This window comes from Uloborus diversus, chromosome 10, assembly GCF_026930045.1.
Source record: "Uloborus diversus isolate 005 chromosome 10, Udiv.v.3.1, whole genome shotgun sequence".
Taxonomy (NCBI): Eukaryota; Metazoa; Arthropoda; class Arachnida; order Araneae; family Uloboridae; genus Uloborus; species Uloborus diversus.
In genome coordinates this window covers 90,458,098-90,483,109 of record NC_072740.1, presented here as the reverse complement: position 1 = coordinate 90,483,109, position 25,012 = coordinate 90,458,098, and the positions used below count along the sequence as shown (strand labels likewise).

The 25,012-nt window shown below is 31.4% G+C and overlaps 1 protein-coding gene across 1 annotated transcript in view; it reads left to right on the top strand.

The window, feature by feature from the left end:
- The first annotated feature begins 1,759 nt into the window (after positions 1-1,759).
- Positions 1,760-25,012, top strand: part of LOC129231087 (cathepsin L-like) — a 54,046-nt gene continuing 30,793 nt past the window's right edge. Inside the window, exons 1-9 of the mRNA XM_054865334.1 lie at positions 1,760-1,777; positions 4,389-4,481; positions 10,886-11,035; positions 12,084-12,230; positions 13,654-13,777; positions 14,417-14,517; positions 14,599-14,759; positions 19,988-20,098; positions 22,181-22,271. Of these exons, the coding sequence (XP_054721309.1) occupies positions 1,760-1,777; positions 4,389-4,481; positions 10,886-11,035; positions 12,084-12,230; positions 13,654-13,777; positions 14,417-14,517; positions 14,599-14,759; positions 19,988-20,098; positions 22,181-22,271 (996 nt within the window). The remainder of the gene's footprint in view (positions 1,778-4,388; positions 4,482-10,885; positions 11,036-12,083; positions 12,231-13,653; positions 13,778-14,416; positions 14,518-14,598; positions 14,760-19,987; positions 20,099-22,180; positions 22,272-25,012) is intronic.

Below are 25,012 nucleotides of genomic sequence, written 5' to 3'. Positions count from 1 at the left end.
CTCGGCTGGAAATGACTGAGCTGGCGGTGTATTTCACATATTTCTGTTTTAGCCCTGGCTAATGGGCGGTAATTTACTGAATACACTTTAGATATTGTCTTCCATTTCTTTATTATTATTATTTACTTGCGTGTTCATTTATATAGTTTGACTCTGAAACGAAAAATGTTGGTGGAATATTAGCAAAGAGATTTTTTTCCCCTATCAATTATTATTTTATTTTAATGCTCAATGTTGTAATATGGGCGGGGGGCATTACTTTCTTTACTTTGGAATTCTGTAAACGGAATTTACTTTTTATTTTTTCATTAATAATATGATAATTTTGCTTTAGTGCCACTAGTAATTCTTTCAGAACTACTTGGCTTTTATTAAGTGAAGCACCGTTTATACGTTTTTGAAGGGACTGCATGAAAAAAGCGTACAAATGAAAAAACGTGTAATAGGTATACGTTAACGTCTATTGAACTCTGCAGTGACCAATTTAAAAAACGCATAAATGATGAAAGCGTATAAAAGAGAAACGTATAAACGGTGCTTCGCGATTCTTTAAAGGGAATAATTAATTTTACTTAATTATTGTTTATATGTAAACTGTTACTTGTTTAAAAAAGTGAGTGCTTCAAACTAGACTGTTGATTCGTTATTATAGTATCCACCTAAAAAGGATATCATCCACCATATCATTGTGAATGATGAATCAGGGAAACTGTTTACTTCATTGTTGATTCCGTAATTTTGTTACTAACTTCACTGTAGTGCTCCAAAACTGTGTGCTTAGGTCGTATCACCTGCCTTTGAACACGACATTGCACACCTTGTTTTGCTGTTACGTAAAAGGGCATCAAGCAATTAAAGGGCATGAAGTATTTCATTCAGCAATTTAACTTGCTTTTTGATTTTACTCAGCAGTGACTTTTTATTCGCTTTGTGATTAGTAATTGGATGCCTCACTTGCCAAATCGATTACCTCCATAAAACAAAAAGTCGCGAAAAGTGATGAAGAAGATAGTGTTATTCATAGGAGTGAATAGGCCCTCGTGCTGCATTTTCTGCCATGACATGGTCAGAAATGTACTGAACCAAAACTTTAATTTAAATGCACATGCTAAGCATTGATAAAGCACTATTAAAGCAGAAATGAGGAATTTTTTTAAAGTGGAGTTAATCAATTTGGCAATTGAGGCATAATTGTGAGTCACATGATCCATTGAAAAAATATCTTCAGCAATCGCGTCTCTAGTAAGGATTATTGTCTTCCGCTTTTTTTTCGTAAAAATGAAGTGTCTATTTTGTCTTTCATTTTTTAGGCTCTTTCTTTCGTTTTAGATGTATTCTTCGCATTTGTTGTTTTATTTCTATAAATTTTTAGAATACTATTTAACTTTAAACAATTTGATACAGTAATTATGAATGATAATTCTTTTAGAAATGTATCTAACTTCAAAATTTCTTATACTAACGATATTTAAAGGAATTCATTTAGAATATGTTTTTTTATTTTCAATTTTTCTGCTTTGCGACAAATATTTTTATATTACATTTTATAAGAGTACCTTTCATCCACTATTCCAAATGCGCATATTTCATACTGCATAGATAATTTAATTCTTGATGATTATTTCATGTATTACGGAACAAAATATTACTATTTATTAGCATACTTTTTTTATGTTACGTGGTATGACTCTGATATATAATATGAATGAAATCGGAAAAGAAAGACTCAAACCTATGCAAAATTATGGCTTTTAGAGACATGGAGTTAATCAGCTATGTAATTCATCTATTTCATTTTTAATACTTACTTTTTCTAAAACCATGACCAAGAGATACAGTACACTATTTGTTTATCTAAAGCTAATGCTTTGACACTTGTTTTCAAAACTATATTGCAATATTTTTTCATTATTACGCTCAAAACAGTTGAAAACACAAGAGTAAAAATGACAGATATGAGTTCAAAGAAGTTCATTCAATTCGTTCTAAAAATTTTGTTTGCTTATATTGTGATATTTTCCCTATTTTCTGATCTACCAGGAACTGTATCGCAAGAACAGAATAATTTAAATTCAATCGTTTCTCAATTTAAAGGAAATCGTCTTTTTGAAATCTCCTAAAAAGTTTTTATTACATTTTAAATGCATTATGCTTTTAAATACTTAACAAGAATTTCTGTCTAGAACTAAACGAGCCTACTCTCTCGTGTACCAATATCGACTTTCGAGTATCTGATCAATATTCTCAAAATTAGCTAAAATCGCAAATTATTTCAAACGCAACCTTTTGACGTTTTAACATGATTTCTAGAAATAAAATATGCCTGGCTCATCTGAAGAAATAGATGCGTAAAAATAAATAGACAAAATAAATAAATAACTAAATAAAATAAAAGTTGTAGCAGCTAATATAATTTTTCCATTTAAAAAAAAATCTTTAATCGCTTTCAAAAAGAAAAAAAGAATGAAAAATAATGAGCTCATAAAAATAAATACATTATGTCAACAAAAAAAAATCGTTTGTTTTTCCCCCGTTGCAAAAAAAAAAAATTAAAAAATTAATAAACGTACTATCAAAAATTAATAAAAAACAATAAATTGTCAAATTAAAAAAATAATTTTTATCATTAAAAAAAAAAATGTCTGCGCATGCCTTTATGCAGAAATATAAAGGACTCCGAATTTCTCCGCCAAACACTGAATACATTAATTAAAACTTTAGCGTAAAAATAAAAACAAATCATATCAACAGTAATAACCTCCAAGTAAAAACCATGGCTGCGGAGTCGTAGTCAATCTCATTCTGTGGTAAAAAAATCAAATTCGGAAGTCGAAGGTTTTTAATTCAAAGACTTGGAGTCGGAATCGGTCATTTTCCCTTAAAGTCTGCAACTCTGCCAATGTTTACAAAGTCTGACATATTTTGGGATAAAGGAGTCGAAGACTTGAAATTTCCAAGAGTCGGAGTTAGTCATTTCCTCTCCATGTCTAAATTTTTGCCAAAGCTACGGAGTCAGGGTCGAGTCGTGGAGTCGGAGTCCGACTTGTTTTCAAGTACAGGAGTTGGACTCTGAGTCGACTGCCCTAAAATTCTGGGAGTTGGAGTCGGGAGTTGGTGATCAAGAGCTATTTCCAACAGAATTTGCTTGAAGTAAATCCGCCTTTAAGTTCGGGATCTATATACAGTTTTATTTTAGCTGTAAGCACTAATGTAAAGGGAATTGAATTGTTCAATATTGAAAGGAAATTTATGCAAATCAAAAAGGTATTTTCTATACATGCTCTTCATCAAAAACTTTTCCCTACGAAGTTTGTTTGAAGCAAATTCGTCTCTAAGTTCGGAATTTATATTTGCCTTAAATTTCCCCGTAGGCGCTGATGCTAAGTTTTTTTGAACTGTTCAAAATTGAAAGAAAAAATTGTTTAAATCAAAAAATGAAATGTGGGACTGAGGTGCCCTCGCTGAGATCTTTCAAAAAAAAAAAAAAGTTTGAATCGTACTATTCACTCAAAAGTTATTGGGGGGGGGGAGCAGACAGACATTTTCATCCATTTCTATACCCTACTTTCCAATTTTTAATTTTACGATATTTATTTATTTCATTTCTTTTTGACTTTTTTTTTTCTCCCGCTATATTTTAAAGATGCATTACGCCTTCTTTCATTCTCTTTTTCTTCTCTCTTTGACTTACTCGGAAAGTAGGCAAAAAAAAAGTAATAGTAGGGTAATAGTGCTAATATGTTGCAAGTTTTGTATGCATCAGTTTCAAATTTTTCTCAAGGTAATAAAAATACTTTTATATTTTTTTTTAGAATTACTTCCTTGATTGAATTTTAATTATTTTGATTACTTTCGAATAAATAACAATAAAACGGAATGAAAAAATTAATCGGACGTGATTAAAGCGTTTTTGAGAAGCATGTTATAAATCTGAAGAAAGTAACACATAAAAGTTTCCCACAGATGCTTTTATGTGAAATTTGTTTTTATGCATTGCCAGTGACGATTTTTACTTCATATTTTGTCTTTCGTTCAAAAGTTAATTTTCTGTATTAAAGAAGTAGATATGTAATAGTTTTAGACCTAGATAAACTAATATCTACTACTTAATATGCATAAACTAAGAACATTAAAAAAAAAAATGAATTACATTTTTTTGATGTCAGAGTGTGAGCGAATACTGACTAGTGTTTTTCGGATAGATAACATTAAATTACTTCAAATATATTTGCTTATGAGTGAGACAAATTAATTCCTTTAGCTCTTGTCTTCTTTTTAAAATCTTGTTGGAAGTCGTTTTTAAAAAATGTACTCGTATATATATATCCTGAAAACTGTTTTTTAAAATCAGTAGTATGCTTAATGTGTTGCTCTTTATTTCTTTTTAGATGTTCCGTGGAATTTTGTTTGTAGTATTTATCACACTCGCCACTTCAGCGCCATTTCATCCAAACTTCGATCAACTGTGGCAAAGATACAAGGTAACTTTTTCATATTTAACATTATATTTAAAACACAAAACCAAAGCTAATGCTACAAGACAATTCAATGGCATTTAAGCTCGACTAAGATACTCAACACTTTCTCATCCCTAACATCGATGGTTTTCAACCGGTGGTACTTGTACCCTTGGAGTACGTGAAATTCTGTATAGTAAACGATTAACTATTGAAAGTCTATAAATATAGAACGATAATTCTAAAACTCAATTGTGGCAAAGCCAAAAGTTGTGAGTAATATCGTGTTATCCTGCATTGAAACAAAAGTCTTGAAATTAACTTCTGAATTGGAACTGAAAAAGAACACAGAGAACTAGCAGACATCTGTGAAGTTCTTTCAGGTATTTACGGCAACTTACTCGTGTGAAAAGTTTTCAAGTGTAACTTACTTGGAGAGCAAGTATGGGAACAAGCTTAAAGCTGAAGTTGATTTACTGCTGTATTTGACCAACTGGAGCCGACCATTGATGAATTTGAAGGCAACAAAAAAAGAAAGAAAAAACCGCACACACACACACACACAGCTTTGTAAATAATTATTTCCAGACTTTCTCAATTTTAAGTCTAATAAATATAAACTTTGCAATAAAATGTTCAGTAAAGTTAAATTTTGGGCTTTTCATTACCGACAAAAGTTAAATAGTTCAAATATCGTTTAAATGTCATCTTGATAAAATTCAGTCACACAGTTTATGTCAGTCACTCACTTAATTTGTGTCCTTCTCTTTCGAGTATATTTGGCAAAATACCTTGTTTCTTTTGTAGTTCTCTTGTTTTCTGCACAAAATATTCAGAAACATTAAACTCTTTGCTTATTTTAGTACGAGACCAAGAATTTGGTAAGAGGCTGATAATTTTTACTTTTTCAGCTTTATTGACAACTTTACTTTTCTTTCAGTCTACTTAAAAGTTTAGCACATTCATCCTCATATGAGTTAGACACATCTGATGCATTCTCCTCTAAATATTCACAGAAAGTTTCTTCTAATTTTCTTTTGACAACAATGGAATTTTTTTTCAGTTTCTTTTTTTTTTTCCATTAGTGCAGTATGTCTTTGATCTTTGTTAATTTCATTATTTTATGCGCTCTCGATAAATTTAATGATATGCATACTGTATCAACTCCCTCTAAAATAACTTTAAAAGTTAAACAGTTTACTTTTTATTAAAATGCGCTACTCTAGTTTAACTGAAGTGATTTCGTTGGTGGTATTGATAGTAAGTGGTTCACAAAAAGAGATACAAAAACTGAAAAAGGTTGATAACTCCCGCTTTATATGAAGGGCGTCAAAGAGAGTACCAAAAAAAAAAGCACAGAAGTTTTATTTATAAAGTAGGGGAACATGGAGCAAAGTGAAATGGTGAAATATGTACTTTGCTTTTTGCTCCTCCTTTCTGCTATTATTTTAACTATGTAGTATCGTATGTAGTCTATTTCAGACGAAAAAAGTACCGCCGAAGATTAAAGCATTTGGTAATATAGGCAATTTAAAAAAATGGTACTAATATTGAAATAATTCGTTGTAATCAAAAACATATTTTTGTCACTACAAAATGATAGCGTTCTCTTTATTAACATTTTAACTATAATTGAGACCTCCTAATATCCAATGCAGCATTAATTTAGTTAATATTAAGCTTATTTGTATTTCAAATAAATTGTACAATTAGTCAAGTACATGCGGGGCAAAGTGGATGGGGCAAAGTGAAATAGTATGTTTTACTTACTCAATCATTTAAAATAAATCACTTTCGTTTTCATTTATTAATTAATTCATTTCTTTATTTAAATTTACACTTATTTATTTATTCATTTACCTATTCTCTTATTCATTCATCCTTTTACTCGCTCATTTATTTTTCTTCATTTATTAATTGGCTTATTCATTTAATTATTTGTTTATATTGTTTCGTTATCTTTTCATTTATTCATTCATCCTTTTATTTATTGATTCTTTTGATCAAAAAAATGTTTTGTAATCGAATGGAAAATATTTCATTAGAAAAATAATGTATTTTTCACTTTGCCCCCTAAAAAACAAAAGTGAAAATTTTTCTTTTTTTTTTTTTTTGAAGACTCAAATTAACTGCTAAAAATAAAAAATAATGTTTCAACGCAAGCTTTATTATAAAATACAATGTTCTTTCTTTGTGTACTGTAATTTTCAAAACAAATTTCCGATTTGTTCATTTTGAATTAACTCAGTCATCTTTATCATTTCACTTTGCCCCACATTCCAATACAGTTCACCAAGGAATCAATATTTGACATGCTATACGCCTCTATTAAAGATTCTAGATGCTATAGCTTGAACTCAAGTTACAATAATTTGAACATTTTGTTTCAGTCGCTCATTTCAAAGTCAGTACCAGGACGAGAGAGAGAGAGAGAGAGCGAAAACGCTCGATTTTTGAAATTACGGTCGGGAAGTAATGGTTATAAAGGGTCTGTGTCCATATGTGATGTCACGCTTTGAGGGTAGGGGGAGGCTTCAGAGAATTGTGAGTTTTTGAAAAGGGGGAGGAAGGGGATAAAAAAAAGTGACGCCACCCATTTTCATAAGAATATGTTTATGAAAAATAGCGTGCCCTTTGACAAAGGGGGGGGGGGTAAAGTGAAGTTTGACACTTGGGGACAGACGGGGAGGGACGGGTCAAAAATTGTTTTGAAAACATTTATAGACAGCCCTAAAACTACTAGCACATAAAGAAAAGAAATGTAATCAGAAAAAAAAAAGAATATGAAATATGCAAAACTATGATTGTGAAGTCATGGTTACGAATAAGCTAACAAAAAATTGTTAAAAGACATTCAACAATTTTCGACAAGGTTCCAAATCGAAATCGTAGAAAGACATTAATTTCAATTCTTTCTTTTTTTAAAGATAAATACTTTATTTGGTGTGAGAAAAAAAAATGAAAAGAAAAAACACTTGCTGCGTTGAGGTATTTAAGCAGATCGAAGCAGATGACTATTCCTTTTTTTTTTTTTTTTTTTTTTTTTAAGTTTTGACGTGAATGAAGAAAATAATATGAGTTACATCTTTAGTTGTTATCAATGCAATCAGTAATTAAAAAAAAAGCATTTTCAAATGATGCCTTTCTTTGACTTGTAAAAAAAAAAGAATTGGATTTTCTGGTATGCTGATTAGTAACAATGGTACGTATAAAGTTTCTAGTTACTTAGACGACATTGAAACACTGGCACAACAAATAAACTTACAAGTAAGCAAACATAGTCGGAAATTCATAGCAAACAAACAAGACTATCATTAGTAAGTCGTTAAAAACCTTCATTTTATAACGAGTACATTTGTATTTGCCTATGCAAAAAACATTTTTGTTTCATGACATCTCGATGCTTTGTATTTAATCTCTTTCATTTAAAAATACGTGTTTCTTTAAAATTTGTTAGATTTTAAATGGATAATTTGTTTAAAAGGCTCTAAGAATACTTAATGCCAGAAATTCAATTTTGAATTATTTTAACTAAAAATTAAAAAAAATATATGTTTTAAAATTTCTCTCTTTATTTTTATGCAAGTATTGGGTTTGAAATATCATTGTTTATTTAGATTTTTGAGTTATATATTTCTTAAAACTAGAATCTTGTAATCAGATTTTTTTTAGGGATTTTTCATATTGATTATTGTAAATAGATGTTTTTCATTCAAGCAAAACTCGAAATTTTATGAATTTCGGAAAAATCAAAAACTCAGGATTATTGAATTTTGGAGGTATGTGGATTTCGCAGTCTATTCCATTGGACCGAGTCTACTAACTACGATTAAGCTTAGTTTACCGTGATTTAAACAGATTGAATGTTTAAAAAATCATTCGAAAAAAAAAATTGAATATTGCTGAAAGAAGATGCCTTAACTCTGCGATTAAAATACAGTAATTAAATAATAATTATTACCATAATGTTACGAAATATCTAACATATCTGTATACGTATATCAATCAGTTAACGACGTGTGCACTTCTATAATATACAGTCATTTCTCAATAGCTCGAGTCCGAAGGGACCGACGGAAAACTTCGACTTATCGGAAGTTTGACTTACCGCTAGTTTTGGTTTTCGACATTTTAATATTAAAAACCATCGAATATTTTAATTAATAGGAACATATAAAAAAATTACAGAACTAAAAGTTTTTGAGCACGATATGCACAGTTTCTCCGTGAAGAGATCAGATGACGAAGTTGTGTCTGGTCTTGAACTTCTGCAGTCATCCAGCACTGGTGTGGAAATTTTCTACGTTCAGTAATATAGCAAAATTCTTTGCTTTCTCACGCAGCAAATCGTCCGTAATTCGATACTGCTGGAAACACTTGAATAGAGCTGATTCTACTTCAGGAAAGTTGCACATTTTCATTCGTTTCAAATTCGGATTCATGGATTCCGTACCGTTTTTGAAATTTCTCTTTTAATGTCGTTTACAGAGTATTTGGAGCTATATTTCAATGCATTATCTTTATTTTTGATTGTTGGATACCTTTCAATGTTAAAAATAAGATTTTCTTTACTTTCTAAATCCAAAGTTTTTAGCTTTCGCTTAGACATCTATAGAAAACTCTATCTCTCTCTCTCGGGAACTTATCAGCAATGGAGGGAAACGCATCTCAACCTAGGTCAGCATTTTAATAAAGGTACAATAAGTTGACTTGGCAACATGACAGCTTAAAAGCAGATTCGTAGTCCAGCAACATGTCTACGTGTAAACAGTAAAGTAAAACAAAGAAAACAAGCTATACTCATACCCGCACGTGTAACTCTTTTATCGCACATTAGCTCAACAGGCTCTCCTTGCTTTAGAGGTCTATTGTGCAGGAATTGCAAGTGAAGGTGAATGAATTTTTCTCTCCTAGTCACTTAAATTATATATATTTTTTTCTTTTTTTCGTTCTTTCGAAATAAATTTCAAGTCATCTTTTAAAAAACTTCGAGTTAAACGTAGTTAACTTCGAGATATTGATCATAATTAGCATGGAATTAAAGACAAAGGGATCAGGACTTAATAAAAACTTCGAGTTATAGTAATATTCGAGTTATCGCGAATTGACTGTATTTGCCCTTTAATGCAGGTTTATGTGCATTAGTATAGATAGATAAGAGATTAGAATTTCTTGATAAATTTCGCCCTAAATTAGATTTTAATTTAAACTGTATCTACTCAAATACTAATCTAATATATGACTGACCATCCACAGGCACACAATTGAATAATCATAGTTTTGATAACATTAGGTCGAAATAAAAGTAATATATTTCCTGAAAATTACGGTTTAAAGATTCTTTTATCAAAGAAAAAGAATGAAGAGCAAATTTTTCTTAACACGTTAAACTACTTGTATACAGTGGGCGCCGGTTTATTGAACCAGTGGTTAATTGAATTAACCGCTTTAATGAAATCAAATCGTCAAAATCAGAACAAAATCCAGCTCTATTAAACTTGCCGCTTTATTGAATCAGCCACTTTATGGAATCAAAACAATTTAGAACAAACGTGATTCATATAAGCGGCAGCCATTGTATAAGAATTCTATGTAACCTAAGGCGTAACGCTAAGAGGTGGGGTGATACGGAGAAAGGTATCTGCACTTAGTGGAGCAGCGGTTTAAATAAAAATGCTTACAAGTAAAGGACCGTGTAAAAACAACGGAAACAGCAAAAAAAAAAAAAAGAATTGAAACATTTGAAAAATATGAAATCAAATCATTGATCAGTTACTTACCAATTATAGTTAATTTCATTAAAACCAAATCCCGGTTCAAACTAAATTTGTTTTGAAATATGGCCATATTGCTTAATTTGTAACAGAGATATTCTCCAGTATTTCTTTGAAACGTTTTGAAGAATTTCCTTGTTAGTTTAACTTACAAGTGATGGTACGTAAATAAAGCCACTTACGTGACTTATGTCGAAATGTTTCTGAAAATTCAGCATTTTGATTTTGTTACACCAACTGAATTAAAGAAATTAGCAAGAATTGCTTAATTAGAACATATATCTCCAGCTCTGCTATGAGCTATTCCAGACTAATGAGCCCATAGCAAAAACGAAACTGCAGTCTCTGGTTGTCGTAACAAGGCTGTCAGTATATCGCATGTAATAACTGCTAATTTAATGATCGAGCTCAAATTAGAGTTACCGCGATTATTTATTTATTTATTATTATTATTATTATTATTATTATTATTATTATTATTATTATTATTATTATTATTATTATTATTATTATTATTATTATTATTATTATTATTATGTGCGATGTCACCTTGAATAACAACACATTGACTTTAAATCATGGTTCACATTTAAACAAATAGTTAATGATTATGTAAAAATTATGTTTCCCCTAAACTATTTCCTATTTTCACAGGAAGTTTTCAAAAAGGAGTACACTGCTTATGAAGAAGGGGTCAGACGATTGATCTGGGAAAAGAATGTAGCTAATATTCAACTTCACAACATTGAAGCAGATTTGCAAACTTATGGGTTCAAACTTGGAATCAACCATTTTACTGACAGAGTAAGATTTGTTTGTTGAAGTTTTTATTTTTTACTTTGTGCTGAGACATTCAAAATATCAATTTCTCAAAACAATGAATTTTAATAATTTCTTGATATTTTTTGCATCAAACTTAAAGCGCTTGAGTATAAACTGGTAATTTTATACCCAAAGATTAAAGAAGAGTGTCAATGTAATGAAACTTTAATTCAAAATGTGCCCAAAAATTCTACATCAATTACAACGCAATTTATTTTTCTTAAACACAGCAAGATTTAGATTGTGAGTGAAAGTAGTAAAAAACTAGTCTTATTGCAACCATTAACTTTTTTTAAAAAAATTAACAACACTTTACTACAAAAGTGAAATTAAAATATAATTAGTCCACCTCAAGATGAACTGAAAATTATCAAAAACAAATATCTTTATCACTACGAGTAAAACCGTTTAGTATGAAATAAGAATTATTTCTTAGTTCACTTTAGAAATCCGAAAGAAATTGAAACTTTTTAAATTGAATTGAAACACTATTTAGTTTTCATTTCATTATTTATCTTTCTTTCTTTTTAAATTTCTATGTAATAATTTCGCTTTTGTAATTGTTCGAAAACTATTTTATTTTCACTTTTATTTATTTATTTTCAATACAATTTTAAGTTTTTTCTGAAAAAAGGAAAGCTTTGTTGTAGTAATATACATTTCTACAATAGTTTGTTGGGAAAAAAAAGAAAGAAAAAGGAAAAAAGAAAGAAATGTAGTTCAGTAATTTTCTCTAGACTGCCGAGTAAAAAGTGAAATTTTTTAGCAATATCACAGAATAAATTTTTACTGTGTGAAGAAATCTTTCATAATCTTCATACTCTGAGTCGTTATAAAAATTAAAAAAAGAGATCACATAGAAAATTAAAACAATATTTGCATTCCATTAACTATATTTAAAACAAGGTACAATTTTATAACTTCACAACAATTTTAACGACGCAACAAATCAGAAAGATTAAACAATTGTTTTTGATATCAATTTCATCAGTATTTTCGCAACTTATTTACATTTCATTAAATATTCCAGGCTCCTGAAGAGTTTAATATGATGAATGGTTTGAGAGTAGGCAATAGAACAAAGCAGCAGACAGTGTTCTTGCCACCTTCCCATGTAGAGTATCCTACTGAAGTTGACTGGAGGAAAGAAGGTCTCGTGACTGAAGTAAAAGATCAGGTAAAAAAAATTCTTTGTACATACATTTGGTCAAGTGGGTCAAGTACGGCATATGTCGTGCAAAGTTCAACTTCAACCAAGAATAGAAAATCATTTATTAATAATAGTATTTTCTTCCCTTATTTTATTTTATTTTTGCGTGGCTCACCTTTGTGGTTTTTTTTCCTGATATTCTAAAAATTAATATTAGTTTAAGGGTAAAACTGTTTTATGTCTGACTTACACGTTTACCCCCCCCCCCCCGAAAGGTGTTTAGTTCTGGTCGGTTGACAGCAATACTCCCATACAAATGCCGTTGTTGTAATTTGAGTACTCCACAGCACAAGACCAGAAAACAAGGAGAGATCTCTTTGCTATTTAAATTTTCAAAATCGGAAATAGAAAAAAAAATCATTGAGTTTTGGAGTTTTGCATTGAGTCTTACCTGGATTTTGTAAAAAGCTAAACAATGAGGAAACAAGAAATTGAATTTTTTTTTTTAAATCCATATTCCGCTTCAACATGTTCCCTATGAACAGTTTAGTACAAAGAAATATAAAAAATTAAAAAATATATATTTTTCTCTTTACTAAATAAAACATTCTATGAAGTGGAATGTAAACACATTATTGCTCTTAACTTTTTTAAAGGGAAAGACAAAAGGAATTTTTATTATGCGTATTTTTGATAACAACATAGCAAATAACTTACTGTGTTATTTTATATAATATTCTTGCTATTTTTTCGTGTTATTCGTATATTTTGCCGAAAAGTTAGTTTTTAAGGACGATAATTTCATATTATATCAGACACCTTCAACTTGACTGCAGAGAAAATACTGCATATATAACAATCAATATATTTTTATATTTTCTAAAAACAAAGCCTTCTTTTTGCATAATGTTTAAAAGAGAGCGTTTCTTAATTAAGTGCAGATGGTGTTAGGACAGAGTAGTTAGATTAGGCAGTGGTATAGATCCCCCTAAGAATGATAATGCATCCCCTCAAATGCTACGGAGCACCCCCTAAACTGTAACCCTACCAAAAAAAGAAGACTTAAAACTCTTTAAACTACCCTAAAAATATCAATTCAGCAGTCTGCGTCATAACTTGCCCCCCTTATTACGGGCATCCTTGCATAAAGAATTATTAAACTTGTTTGTAACATAAGTATGGTTGATGCAATATACCGATAGCCCGGATAACCCATCCAGAGATGACATCTGCCTCTAGCTCGGTTATTCCCTATTCCAAACTGATGAGTCCATAACAAGGACGAAACTGCAATCTCTGGATGGGATGACCGTGTTGTCGGTATATTGCATGCCTTAGGTAACTCACCTCTTAATAGATAAGCTTGGTTCGAAGTTAAAACCAAAGTAATAAATAATATTTGTCCAAAAGACTTTCTCTTATGTATCTGTATGATTATTGAAATTATTAGGGCAAATGTGGATCCTGTTGGGCATTTTCATCAACCGGATCATTGGAAGGGCAACATAAGAAGAAAACTGGAAAATTAGTGTCTCTCAGCGAACAGAATTTAGTGGACTGTGCATCAGCTGAAGGTATGATTTTTATTTTAAAAAATATTTAAAAAGCGTTTTAGGAACTAATAAAGATAAAAATAAACATATTGTTTTAGCAAAACTTAAGTTCCGTGGTAAATTTAAAAGTGTTAGTTTTCCAGTTATTTGACTGGCTTTTTCTGTCAAATTAAAAGTTTTTACCTAGACGTGAGATAAAAATATGGCAAAAAAAAAAAACATTAGAAAAATGGCAAATCTTAAAAAAACATTTAGTACCGGAAGGAAATTATAACGCATAATAATATTCATATTTATTAAAGCGAAATACATCCATGACTGATTTAATTTCTTGAATTAATTAAATTATATTTCATTACTTTTATTATTGTGATTTCTATGTAATAAAAGCCAGGATAATAACATTTTTGAATACTCTGACAAAGAGAGTTACACAAGCATTGTTTAAAATAAAGGGTTCTGAACGGTGAATGACCCTAAAACCCGTTTTCATAGGCGTTCCTGTGTTTGGCATGTAAATCAACCAGTAATATTGTTAGACTTTAAACTACAAAATAAGTTGAATGTTCTGAAAATTTTGTTCAAGCGTCAAAATCGTACAACACATTTTAAGTTAGCACATTTTCACCTGAAAATCACAAAAAACTGCTTTTTTCTTAGGCAATGCTGGATGTCATGGAGGTCTTATAGATTTTGCATTTGCTTATATTAAGAAAAATCACGGCATTGATACAGAAGAATCATATCCTTACGTTGGAGTGGTAAGTTCTGGACTATTTTTGAAACTTATTTCAAATATGAGTTACAGCAACCACCATATTTAGTGTACTTTTTCTTCTAAGGATGAAAAATGCATGTTTAAGCCAACCAATATAGGAGCAACTTTAACCGGTTGGGTTGATATTGAAAAGGATAATGAAGAGCATCTTTTGAAGGCAGTAGCTACAGTTGGACCTGTTTCAGTTGCTATCAACGCTGAAGGCTATGGTTTCATGGAATATAAGTAAGAAAAATGTTATTTTATGGAATTTAAGTAATTAGGAAAGAAATAATAAGTTTTTACCCGAGTTGAAAGACAAGTTTCTAGAAGTAGGATAACGGCACCAGTCACAGACATGCTTAAGACATCGCTCTCAGGTTAATTCAATGTTCTGAGCCTTTTAATGTATTTAGACTTTTTTAACTATTTTTCTTTCGTGAAACTACATCTCATCTAACAGGCATCCCTTTTCCAGTTTCTGGATCCTTTGAATTAGTTAATTCTATTTTTATTTGCTCAATTTCAAAAACGGTGTGATCCCCAGTAACAGACACCGAAAAATCTGATGATACCCAGTAACAGAAAGAATGCGGAAATGATGAGTACTGGACAAAATTCCCTTTTTTACCCGACTGCGCGTGCGCGACGCAAAGGAGGGTAATGTGTTTATGACTATGTATGTATGTTTGTTCCTGTGTGGTGTTGTACAGGCTAAACCCCTTGGCCGATTTTGATAAATCTTACGTCAATCGATTTATCTTAACCTTGGGAGTGTCAATAAACACATGACAGTAATCAAAACTCCTCGTATCAACAACCAGTCTCTATATTGTCAGATCGGGATCATGTCGCACCCTACCTGCGTGCTACACAGAGCTGCACAGAAATGCAGGTAGCGTTTTAACTGCCTGAATTTTTTCTTTACTAAGGCTACAAATTCGATTTTCATCAGGGGCGGGTTTACAGAGTATTCAAGGGGGTGGCGGTTGACCGTAAAAAAGTACCCCTTCCCCCCAAGTCCCGTCATGCAGAGAGGTCAAGAAGTCAATCCCCCCCCCCCCCCCGGACTTTGAAAAATCAATGCTTTTACATGTAAGTAAGCTCAAAAAAAAATTGTAAGAACGTTTTTTCTTTTTTTTTTCATTCTTACTCTATTACTTGTAGTTTAAATTAAACATTCAGTACATTTGCATAATGAAATTTCTTGTTTACAATACACATAATTATATTGCAGTTTGGACACATAGAGTAAATTCTACGTTTAAATAAGAAACATTTTGAGAAAGCACTTTAGTTTTTTTTTTTTTTTTTAGTTGTATTCATACCACTAACGAGAGAGGGTTTTGAACTACATACCCATGAACCTACTATGGCTTAACTGGAGCCTGGTCCTGCAATCTCTCTTGATGACCGTCGTCTTTTGTTTTTTACCATTGAAAACTGACAAAAAATTTTGCTCAACATTAAGGGATCGGCTTTACTTAAAAACTATGTCATTTATTGATCAGACTTTCCACACTTCATGTATCGATTTTCCACTACTGAAACAAAATATAAATAATCCTTATATTAAGTGAGATTAATGAAAAGTAAACTCAAATAGACCATCAGATGCATAAGGTGCTTGCTATTACATTCGTCAACATGTGAATCTGTAATTGTCACCAACATAATATAAATTTTCAGATTATATTCAAGAACGGTTTCTAGAATCCATGGAGTTCCGGGGCAAATATGTCCCTCCAAACCATACTAGTATTTGAAGCAGACTTCACACTAAATTTCCTATTATTCAACATTTTGCTACTTTCAGGGTCAGAATATTTTATAAACGAAACCTATAACGTATACAAACTAGTTTTCAGCGAGTGCTTTGAAGATGCTGTTTCTGTATAAAGCTTATTGAAAATCATATTCTCGTTGCAACCGCGATAACTTTATATCGCGTACTTCTCATCGGTAAACCGTAAACGGCAATCAAATCTCAATCTCGTAGTTTTGACCAGAAATGTTTTCATTACAGTCCAAATCATGGCAACGTCTTACGATACTAGCATAGTACAGACTTAGAAGAAAAAGGTTAAAGTTTGAAAAAAAGGGGAGGGGTGAGCTTGGGTTAAAATTTAAAAGTGAGTAACGCCGCGCCGTCCATCCTTGACAACACTACTGTCTAGAACTAAATTAAAGAATAAATAGAATTTATTTGATTAAAATAATAGCGATTGCTAGTAATTTCTTCAATTGCATATTATTGATTTGAGAAAATAAAGGTCATGGAGGGGGCGATCGCCTCCACCCCCCCCCCACCCACCTTGTAAATCCGCCACTGATTTTCATCTCTAGCATGTTGCATTCGTTTTTGTCGTGATTCAGGGGACTCAGTTTCGCGACGTGTACTATCTTGACGGTCTTTTTACTTCCTTTTACAAAAAAGGAAGTATTGTATTCGTGACATAATTTGCACTCAAAAATCGACCTTAATTTCCATTTTACTCACCCCCGAATGAATATTGAGTTTTTTTTTTTTTCGACTCGACCAGACGTAGATAAGTGCCTAAGAACGTATAGATACGCGAAATATCCGTAATAACGATTCCCGAGTTAATTACAACGAATTTTCTCGTGACGTCTGTATGTACGTGTGTATGTATGTATGTGCGGATGTGCGTATGTATGTCGCATAACTCAAGAACGGCATGTCCTAGAAAGTTGAAATTTGGTACGTAGACTCCTAGTGGGGTTTAGTTGTGCACATCCCTTTTTGGTTGCATTCGAGTGTTTCTAAAGGGGTCTTTTGCCCCTTTTTGGGGGGAAATCATTGTTAATTTCGATGTAAACTCAAGTAGTGTTATAATTTGGCGGACACTTGGCGATATATCGCCATTTTGGTAGCCACGTTTTGTCGCCAACTTGGCGACAAATTTGGCAATTTTTTTTTTAAAATCTGTTTTAATTTGGCCATTGTTGGTGATATTTAGAGAGTAAACTATTGAATCACATTAAAATTGCCAGTAATGGGGAAATGACATTAAATTCGAGTAAAAGGAAGTCATGTGATGCATGCATCAGCTCGTTTAGTTTTGGGCTAAAGATTTGACTGACGACTTTTCCGCGCTGTTAATATAGCTGTGGTTGACTTAAGTTCGCGCATTTTTGCAAAAGATCAAGTAAATGTCGCTTTAAGCCGAGTATGGTCCCTAGAGGGACTAATAAAATCAGTAGTTTAGACCACCGCAAGTTACTTAATAATTCTCAGGATATAAACTTTCTCAATAAAATGACAAGATTGCGAAATTTGATGTTTTATGATCATAATAACTAAGTCAATGAAAATTAACTAAAAAGGGTAAAATAAAAAACAATTATTAAATAAAAACAAAAAACCCGACTGCGTAAGAACCAAAAAAAAAAAAAAACTAAAAAGAAAAAAATATAAGCCCAGTAGTTTAGAATGTTCTTAAGTATTACTGAATAACTACTCCATTGAAATATTTTCATAATCAATACACACATAAGACAAATCATAAATTCAAAAGCAGAATAGAAGGATCAACAGTCGGGCCCATTCCTTTTTGACCAGTCAAGGAACCCCGTAAAATTTGAATGGGCCCCGACTGTTGATCCTTCTATTCTGCTTTTGAATTTATGATTTGTCTTATGTGTGTATCAATTATATGAAAATATTTCAATGGAGTAGTTATTCAGCAATACTTAATAAAATTCTAAACTACTGGGCTTATATATTTTTTCTTTTTAGTTTTTTTTTTTTTTTTTGGTTCTTACGTTGTCGGGTTTTTTGTTTTTATTTTATAATTATTTTTTTCTCTTCAAAATATACAAAAGTTCTTCATTGTTAGAACTAAAACCTTATTAAATTCAAATGAACATGAAACACCAGCTGACCTCGTGGTGACTGTGCATAACCTTACACCACTGCCTTGTAAATACCAACTGGCTTATAAAATTCACTCTGATAACACTAGATGTCTGCACCGTATTCATGGGGGGCCACAGCAACATCAGTTTAACCCGTATAAAATTCTTATTATTTAAATCCAAACTTATGACTGTCTATTACTGGACCCTTGTCTATTTTTGGTGCCGTTACCCTAAAGCTTGAAATCGCAGTCAATACTTTCTCAGTATTAGCAAAGTCTGAGAGAGCTCCTTATACTCTGGCTATATACTCCGAGTACTTGCTTCTTAGAGAAAAACATTATTATTATGAAAGTGAAATGAAATATTCTCTGATCATGTTACCATGTCATCTTTGTACGCAATAAATAAAGCAGCTTTGGACAAATTTGCAGTTTGCCTGCGGCTAAAAGTATTTCAAAACTTAATTTTCCGTAAGATGTTTTTTATCGGTTGTAAAATTTCCAATCGTAATTAATAATCGGTTGTTAGCACCATCTAAAAACGTTATTGACCAATATTTTTTGTGCTAATATTAAAACTAAAAATGATACATAGCGGTAATGAGACTTTACCTTAGCTTCAACAACCAAATAATGTTCATAGACCATAAGCACTTAAAACTTGTTTCAAAACTTGAATCTGCAAGTATAAACAATATGATAAATAAGTTTCGAGAAAAAATTAATACTTTAAGCGTAAACCGATGACATTTTATTCACATCTTCAAACGTTAAGTTTTAAATGAGAGCGAAATACACAACATATATATTTAAAATGTGTCAAAAACGTACAATTAACATTTTGAATGCAGGAATTTTAAATTTGAGTTTTGCAGTTCTCTGAGGAAGTCCGTAGCGTTGCTATTTTAATGGAAAAGAAAACTATTTCGGTAGTGCCCTTCTGCATTGCTGGAAATCGGCAGGAGAGTCAAAAACATCAAATTTGCAGGAAATGGAAAGGGCAGTAAACGTGATCATTAAGTTAAGACTTCTGCAATGTGCTCTTTTTACGGTGAGTTTAGAGCGAGGTTTCAGTTGAAATTTATTTTTCATTGTTAACAAACAAAAACACTAAATCTTGATCAGGGCTTCCCCGCTTCTTCGGTTTTTAAACCGATTTGAAGAAGAATCGTCCAAGAACGAATGCCAACAACCTTGAGGTGCACTATACTATCCACTAATCAACAGATGGATTTTTCTCCCAACTAACCCCCAGAAGGTTAAGCTACAGACAAGTAAGCACAAAATATTAGCTAAAGAAGAATAAATACATGATGCAAAAACAAAGCCCCTGATAGATGTTTAAAACTCGAGCTTCTTGGTGCGTTAAAGCTGGCTTCAGGACTACTTCTGTAATCCATTTTTTATGTCCAAATGCAATAGATTCGTCTGATCATCTCCCAGGCGCCCACGCGATATCGAGCAAAGGAACTTTCTTTTATTATGCTCAGAGATTAAAGTTTTCATGTCCTAAGTATCACAAAAATATCAAACATTTAATAATTTTTGGTAAACTACTCTTAATTTAATTTTTAAACTTTTCTTTGAATGCAGAACTGGTGTCTATGACGTAAAGGAATGTGATCCACAGGGCTTGAACCATGGAGTGTTGGTTGTCGGATATGGAACTGAAAACGGAAAAGATTACTGGATTGTTAAAAACAGGTATCTTGAAATATTTGATTATTATGTATTAAGAGAGAAACATCTAAAAACAAAAAAGCTTGTATTAAATGACGCGTATACGCCTACACTAGTCCGATGATGTTACAGAAAACCCAATACCGCACGATAAATAGGGGAGGGTGGAACAAAGCGGGTAGGTTTTCGGAGAATGCTCGAAAATTGTAGTTTTTGGATTTTTATCGTAACAATTTCGGTTTTATTTCCTAGCAAGGTTCTTGAACTTCAAAATAAAAAGTGATTTTTGTATTATTTCAAATGCAATTATTTTTTTATTATCAAGCATTACAAACTCCTGAAAAACTCGCTTTGCCCTACAAAGGAGTCCAAAGCGGGTAAGCTTAACTAATTGCGATTTGGTACATTTGCCAATCAAATATGAAGTTAAAAATTATTAAATTAGATAACTAGCTACCTGCCATCATAAAAAATGTGTTTAAAAAAAGGTATACTTATCCAAATTAAAGCCAGTACATTTGTTTATAAAACATAGAAGAAATAACTCATTAAATTAATAGAGTAATTAATTGCCATCATAAAAAATAACTTTTTAAAGTTATAGCCATCCAATTGAAATAGAAAATCTAAGTTAGCACATGTGTCAAGGAATTATTAATAAATACATGATTAAATCCTATACCCGCTTTGCCCTAAAGCACGTTTTTTATTTCAATAATTATAACCTTAAATTAATAATTTAAAAAAACGGAATGACCATCGTAGTTCGTAGGTGGATGGTGTCAGAATAACGTAATATTATTGACAATCAAAAAAATATATAAGCTGGTCTTCAGTTAATCACAAGTTACAAAACTTCATTTTTTTTTTCAGAAATATATCATTTTTTAATTTTAAGCTTGTTTGCGCCATGCCGCTTCACTGCTGCTTTACTGGGACTGATTAAAACCGGGGGTGATTGGGTAAACACGACATACGTATGTATCGCCGCGGGGGCATACGTAGACCTACCCGCTTTATGCCACCCTCCCCTATGTATAGATAGTTAGGGAATGGTTTTTCCTAAAGATCAAGATGCATGACATTAGAAGACATTTTCAAAGATTGGTGATTAAATTGTAATATTTTTTTTGTGCTGTATCAAGTTCAGCTTTGTTGTTATAAAATGATGAAGATCTTCTTAATAACATTTCAAATTGAACTCAAACCTACTGAATTCGAGTGCAGTAGTTATTTATTTAGTATTAGGCGTGTATTAATGTTAAATGGTTAGAACAGTTTGTCAAGTGCATGCGGAGCAAAGTGGAAGGGAAAGGAAGAAATAGCATATTTCATTTCCGCCCAGTGGTTCAGTGGTAGCGCTTCGCGCTCCCATGCCGCAGGCCCGGGTTCTACTCCCGGGTAGGGCATGGTCGACTCAGCATTTCATCTCTTTAGTGGGTTGATAAAATGAGCACCAAGCGTGCTTGGGAACTAAAACTTGGGGGCTCCGCGTTCGGCTGACCACCTACTCGGAGCATATGCCTAGCACCCCAGAGCCCTTGGTCAGGAAGACTGAGGTGGGCACACTAGGCCTTATCCCCCATGGGCTGTCGTGCCACTGGGTTTGGGTTATATTTATTTTCTGTTTTTATTTATTTATTAATAAATGTGAATATTCATTAGTTTATTCATTTAGTTATTTATTTATTCAAATAAAAATATTTTTAATAATCAAATAGATGATAGTTTTTTGGAAAAATATGTTACCTATTTATCTGCCCCAAATATGGGGCACAGTAATAATTTTCCACTTTTAATTAGTAGGCACAACTTTCTGCCAATAATGAAAAACTTGAACATTTCAATACAAGTTCTACTATAAAACTCAATGATTTTTCTTTATGAACTACAATTTTCAAAATAAACTTCTTATCTTTTCATTTTAGAAAACATAACTGATCTGAACTATTCCATTTTTCACCCATATTCCCCTATATTTCTTTCTTTGCACCGAAAAATGAGTTTAAACGTAATGTTAAGAACAATTTGCTTAATTTTGGCAGTCTGTGTTTTTATAATGTACTTAATCTTCAAGAATTAAATAATGCTCCTTCAATTTTTCAGCTGGGGACCGCATTGGGGAGAAAATGGCTACGTAAAAATGGCAAGAAACAAGAATCTTTGTGGAATTGCTGCCTTGGCCAGCTACCCTCTTGTTTAGTTATAGAAACTGGCGAACGAATCAAAAAGCGAAGTTCACGGCATCAGTATGAACGGTTATAAAAATGCTGACAGAAACTGATCAACTGGTTTTAGTTTGTAAAATATCATCATCTTCACTTTTTATAGTTTTGTTGAAAATGTATAAAATATGTGTTTCATGTTTTATAAATCATGTTTGAAAAATTGAATTGTACTGTCATCTACTAGTTAGCAATGAATATTCATGTAATTTACTTATAAATATATAAACTTGAACAGAACTAATTTTAAATTAGTCGAGCACTTGTTTTGCAAACAAGTATTAAAAATCTGACGATTGATTATAGTACGCAGCAACATAAAACTTTCATCCAGCTTTTTTTTTTTTAATGCACTACTACGTACTTTTAAAACAATTTATTGCATTCATGTAACGATTAAATTCTTTTTTTTTTTTTTTGGATTGTGTGAAAAATCCACAAGTCATGCTTTATCTTTAGAATAACCATGATTTTTATGCTTATTACAATTTTTTAAAATTTCTGATGTATTTTCATTTTTTAGTTATTTTATATAGATATTTATTTAGACCTATTACGATTAAAATACATATGAAGTGACGTTAACTGAATAGTTGCGATAGCTTATTTTATCATTTATTTTTTCATATATACATTAGTGAAAAATAAAACATTTTTTATCTAGTCAATAATGTTGTAAATCGTTTTCATTTGTTTAAATTACATGGTATGTGTGGAATTAAAAGTTATAAAACTGAAATTCAATGATCCTGTAGACAGTCTATAAGATGAGAATCAGAATGAAATTTTATTTATCCAACGTTTATGCGTAGCAACAAGGAAAATTGTTGCTTTTGAAAAATTTTAAATTGTTAAAGACACAGAGGCAAAAGGAATACCTCAAAAATAATAACTTAATCAAAAAACTTTTAATAAAAACAACTTTAAATAAAACTTTTAATAAAACATTTGCTTGTTTAGCAATGCTGGTTTTAAGTTTCGGTTTTAACTACTGGTCATATTTTTTGTCTACCATTGTGGTAAGGCAAAAAAAGAAAGAAAAAAAGAAAAGGAGTAGAGATAGCTATTCGTTTAAATGTTTTACTTCTAACTATTTTACTATGTTTCCATGAAATTATTATAGATAAAAGCATGCTTAGCAAGCTAAATTTAATGAGTAATTTGTAAATTGAAAGAAGTTGCAAAATTGCAAATAAGGTAGGGTTTGCTTAAAATGAGCACTGAGCTTAATAATGACTGACTACATAACTCTAGCGTAAATAATCCCTTGTACAATCATGACCACCGAGACACAACCTGTGTTAGGTTTCCGTGTCATATCATTTGATATCGTTGCGTACATTACTACCTACTAACAAAGCTCTGGAAACCTTAAAAAATCTTCGGAATTTTACAAAAGTAGAGACTGATTAACAAAAAGTTTTGACAACGAAAATAATTTGCAGAAATATACTTGCGTTCTACATTAATAACCATTAAAAGAAAAAAAAAAGCACTTTTTTTCACACTATGATGCAATCTGTTATAAAGTAGGCAATGTTGTCATATAAAAGTTTTTACATACATAAGGTATTTTTAAAGTATTACAGTGTGGATTAATTTGCAATGTCTAAAATTACCTTCGTTAATGGCGTCACCTCAGTTTTATCGTCATAAGTCATTGTTATAGGACTCTCCGAGGTCAACGGTATATAACGTCGCCTCAGAGCTACAGTAGGGTATCTTACTGTTATTTCTGGGATTAGATGTCTTACTATTGCTCTGAGGCGACGATCTGTTAGTATTTTTAGTATACATATTTCCCATGTATATGCATATTTAAAAAATACGTGCATAATTTTCATCTATTCGTATTATGTGTATAATTTATATAATACACATGGACATATATATATATATATATATATATATATATATATATATATATATATATATATATATATATATATATATATATATATATATATATATATATATATATATATATATTCGTGTTTAAAAATATTTTAATCTATTCTTATAATCAAAGCAAACTCAAAGAGTATCGAAACACTCAAAACAATTCAAAAGGCACACGGGAATTTATCTTTAAGTTTTGTTTTCGATACTTAAGAAGTAGATAAAGATTTGTCTTCAGGTTTCATGTAGGTTGTGAACTTTCTTGCATCTTGCTTTGTTCATTCGAAAAGATTAGATAGGAATTACGTTACAAAAACTGCATTCAGTAATATTTGCTTTAGCTTTCTTTTCCAGCTTATGTAAACAATTTGTAATTCTTGATAGAATTATAAATAAAAAAAAAAGAAAGGATAGAAATTTGCGCCATTTTTATCCTTTTTATTGAAAATAAACTGACGGACTCCACCTCTTGCTCGTTTTGCTCATTAACCCCCGTTCTCCATCTGCGGTGACTCAATGGCCCCTGCTGTGGGTAACAATTGAGGCAGCGAGAAGCAAAGGTATGTAAGTGGCAAAATTATAAATTTAGAGATAACCAGTACAAGTAGTAGGAGTACCTCTCCTCTGTCTTGGGGCAAGAGATAGTACCAGTAGCCCTGGTAGGTGCTACTGTACAGCATGATTTAGGGAGAAAAATTCATGAAAGCCTACCTAGGACATTATCTTTAAACACGTTTAACTTGAAACTTGGAAAATATCCACTTACATCCCTTTGCTTCTTACTGCCTCAATTGATAATTTTAATACTTTTATC